Source organism: Triticum urartu, chromosome 3A, assembly GCF_056163025.1.
Source record: "Triticum urartu cultivar PI428250 chromosome 3A, HENAU_Tu73, whole genome shotgun sequence".
In the NCBI taxonomy this organism is placed as follows: Eukaryota; Viridiplantae; Streptophyta; class Magnoliopsida; order Poales; family Poaceae; genus Triticum; species Triticum urartu.
Window position 1 is genome coordinate 613,563,483 of NC_141875.1, and position 3,066 is coordinate 613,566,548.

Below are 3,066 nucleotides of genomic sequence, written 5' to 3' on the forward strand. Positions count from 1 at the left end.
CCTTTGAGAGGGGAGGGGGAGGCAGATCCGTTTTGCAACCACCAAAGGACCAAAGCTACTCCACTCCAGCAAGTACACAACAAGGAATCAAACACGTTAGCTGCGCCGCGCCCACATCTTTACCCTCTCACTCACAAGCATCCTGCGACGCCCACCCAAACCCAACCCAACCCAACCCAGCCCCGACGCACGCCGCGCCCCTCGCGCCCGCGCAGGCGGTCAAATCCCCCCCAAGGGATCGGGTCAATGGAGCGAGAAACCACCACCAACACCCCGCAAAAGAACCACCCAAAAGCTCTGCTCTCGCCGTCACGCCCCCCATATATACGCGCGCCCCGCCCTCCACGGCGCGCCCACCCCGCTCCTCCACCTCCCCTGCCTGCTGCATACAGCCGCGAGCGAGCGAGCTCAAGCTCCGAGCCGCCGCCGTCGAGCACGAGGAAGGGAAGCAGAGTAGCCATAGCTAGCGCCGGCGCCGGCATGGGGAGGTCGCCGTGCTGCGAGAAGGCGCACACCAACAAGGGCGCGTGGACCAAGGAGGAGGACCAGCGCCTGATCGGCTACATCAAGGCGCACGGCGAGGGCTGCTGGCGCTCGCTGCCCAAGGCCGCGGGCCTGCTGCGCTGCGGCAAGAGCTGCCGCCTCCGCTGGATGAACTACCTCCGCCCCGACCTCAAGCGCGGCAACTTCACCGACGACGACGACGAGCTCATCATCAAGCTCCACGCCCTCCTCGGCAACAAGTAAGCAACCGATCGCGATTTCAATGCGCATCGCCTCCTCCGCCTCTTCTTTCCCTGGTTTCTTGGAGGAAGGAAGCAGTTATTGACTAAAGCAGCGGTCGCCGTCGTGCAGGTGGTCGTTGATAGCGGGGCAGCTGCCGGGCCGGACGGACAACGAGATCAAGAACTACTGGAACACGCACATCAAGCGCAAGCTCCTCAACCGCGGCATGGACCCGCACACGCACCGCCCCATCAGCACCGCCAGCGGGCTCACCGCGTCCACCACCGCCCCCGTCTTCCCTTCCTCCCCGGCGCCGGCGTCCAGGCTCGCCAGCGCGCCTTTCGCCTTCCAGAGCAGCACCGTGAGCTTCGCGAGGCCGTCCCCGTCGGACGACGGGCACAGCAGCAGCGGCGGAAGCAGCGACGCGCCGCGGTGCCCCGACCTGAACCTCGACCTGGACCTCGACCTGTCGATGAGCCTGCCGAGCTCGCCGCCCAAGACCGCGCCGCCCGCCAAGTCCACGCCCACGTCGCACCAGCAGCAGGGCATCTGCCTGTGCTACCACCTCGGCGTCCGCGACGGGGAGGCATGCACCTGCAAGACGGCGTCGCCGGCGGGCCCGCGCGTGTTCCGGTTTCTCCGGCCCCTGGAGGAGGGTCAATACATATAGCACGCTAGGCGCCCGGCAAAACTCTGTACAAAGCACAAAACGAAGGAGGAGAGGGAGAAAAAAAAGGGTTTCTAATTGAGATAGCTGATGTGGGTTATTATTTCTGATGTTTCGCTTCATCCCAAATATGATTCATTTCTTCTTGCCGTATACTCCTACTAGTATAGAATTTTGAATTTCATGCAGCGGCAAAAAATGTCCAAAAAGATCTAGGGTGGCAAAAATTGATAGTACGTAGTACTAAATTAGTGTAGAACACACAGGCACATAAGTGAGAAAAGAGTAGATGGTATTGTTTGATTGCGCATGCGATTCGGGCGTCTGTTTGTGTCATGTGGGATATAGTGCGAGAACAGAGCATGTGGCGTGTTTTGGGTAGGTAGGGAGCTTATGCTATTTAGGCCCTCGAGGAAATGAAAACAACCTATTTCTTCGTCCATTTTGTAGTCATCACTGCAGGACTCAACAATTTTCATTACAATATGTTTCGAAATATTTAAACATGCATGCATGAACCGTTCCTGCTCATATTATATCCACGCATATGCAAAATATTGTTAAACGTTTTAAAATTTTAGACCGCACACGTTTGATAAACATATATTTTTAGACATGGAGATATTATGATTACTCGATGTGAATTAGCGGTTAGTCACGAGTGATCTAGCATAGCATAGTTCTTGTAGGTTCGCTCCAGCGACGGGAGGGGGTGAAAATCCCACGGCTTCGGCCCGAAGATGGTTGGGAATAAATTTAAATTTGTCTTTGATCGGTGATGGCGAGATGAAGGGGCGTCGTCGGCGTGGAATAAGGTCTCCCCGCCTTGCCCACATTGAGAGCTGCTTCTTCGTATGGTTAGGAGGTGTGTGTGGAAATCTGGCACTTTGGTCTAGCGTACTATGACAAGCATGTAGAATAAAAACGCTATCTTTTCCAGGGCGACAATTTGCTACGAACATTGCGGCCGTCTGTGTCTTCCGGCCTACATCAACAATTTCTAGTCACTGATTCTACAAGCTCAAGAGTATCAACACGTTTGTTATGTCAAGATGGAGGTCGAGAGATGATAACAAGATTTGCTCAGGGCACGTCATCGAAGGATGAGGAAGAAGACTTCGACACACCCAAGAATTCGGATGTAATTTTCATCGTTCGTAAGGATGCTTTGAAGGATGTGTCTTGCTTAATATATTTTGGCTTTTTCGCAAAAAGTACAAAATTAGAAAATCATTCATTAACTATGGATAGTTAGAAATGAAAAGGGTGTCTGATTTTAAAATGGATAGGTGCTCTTCGAAACCATCCATCGGTTGATAGAGGCAGGCATGAAAAAAATTAGTTGGCCATCTCATTTTTATGTGGAAAAATGACATGAGGTTGCAAATCTGTTGCCGTGTGGGTTATGGTGGTAAGTTAGACCACCAACCTAGCTGGTTCAGAAGTCGCGAAAGGACAAGTGGAAATGACACTTATAGTAGTCCCAAAAAACTTTTTGAATTTACCTCAAAGCTTCATGGTGGTCCAGCTTCATCATACAAAATGCGTAAAAAGCGAATTATGGACTCTGGTGCAAGTGGATATATGTAACATGTCCTCAATTTTCATCTTTTGTAAAAGTGTTTTAATGGGCCTGTCCTGCTTAATACATTTTTTTTTTTGCAAAATAGTAC

At 52.3% G+C, this 3,066-nt stretch overlaps 1 protein-coding gene across 1 annotated transcript; it reads left to right on the forward strand.

Annotated features, from left to right (window-relative positions):
- Window positions 1-231: 231 nt before the first annotated feature.
- LOC125545420 (myb-related protein 308-like) lies at window positions 232-1,546 on the forward strand. Its single transcript, XM_048709346.1, has 2 exons — window positions 232-743; window positions 856-1,546. Exons 1-2 carry the CDS (start codon window positions 247-249, stop codon window positions 1,394-1,396), a joined length of 1,038 nt encoding a protein of 345 aa, XP_048565303.1. The 5' UTR covers window positions 232-246; the 3' UTR covers window positions 1,397-1,546.
- Window positions 1,547-3,066: the final 1,520 nt, after the last annotated feature.

What these genes read in the sequence shown, in the direction of transcription:
- LOC125545420 (XM_048709346.1), top strand. Translation starts at nt 247, where the DNA reads ATGGAGCGAGAAACCACCACCAACACCCCGCAAAAGAACCACCCAAAA. An exon ending in CACGCCCTCCTCGGCAACAA is followed by an intron (nt 744 to 855) that starts GTAAGCAACCGA and finishes GCCGTCGTGCAG; the next exon opens with GTGGTCGTTGATAGCGGGGC.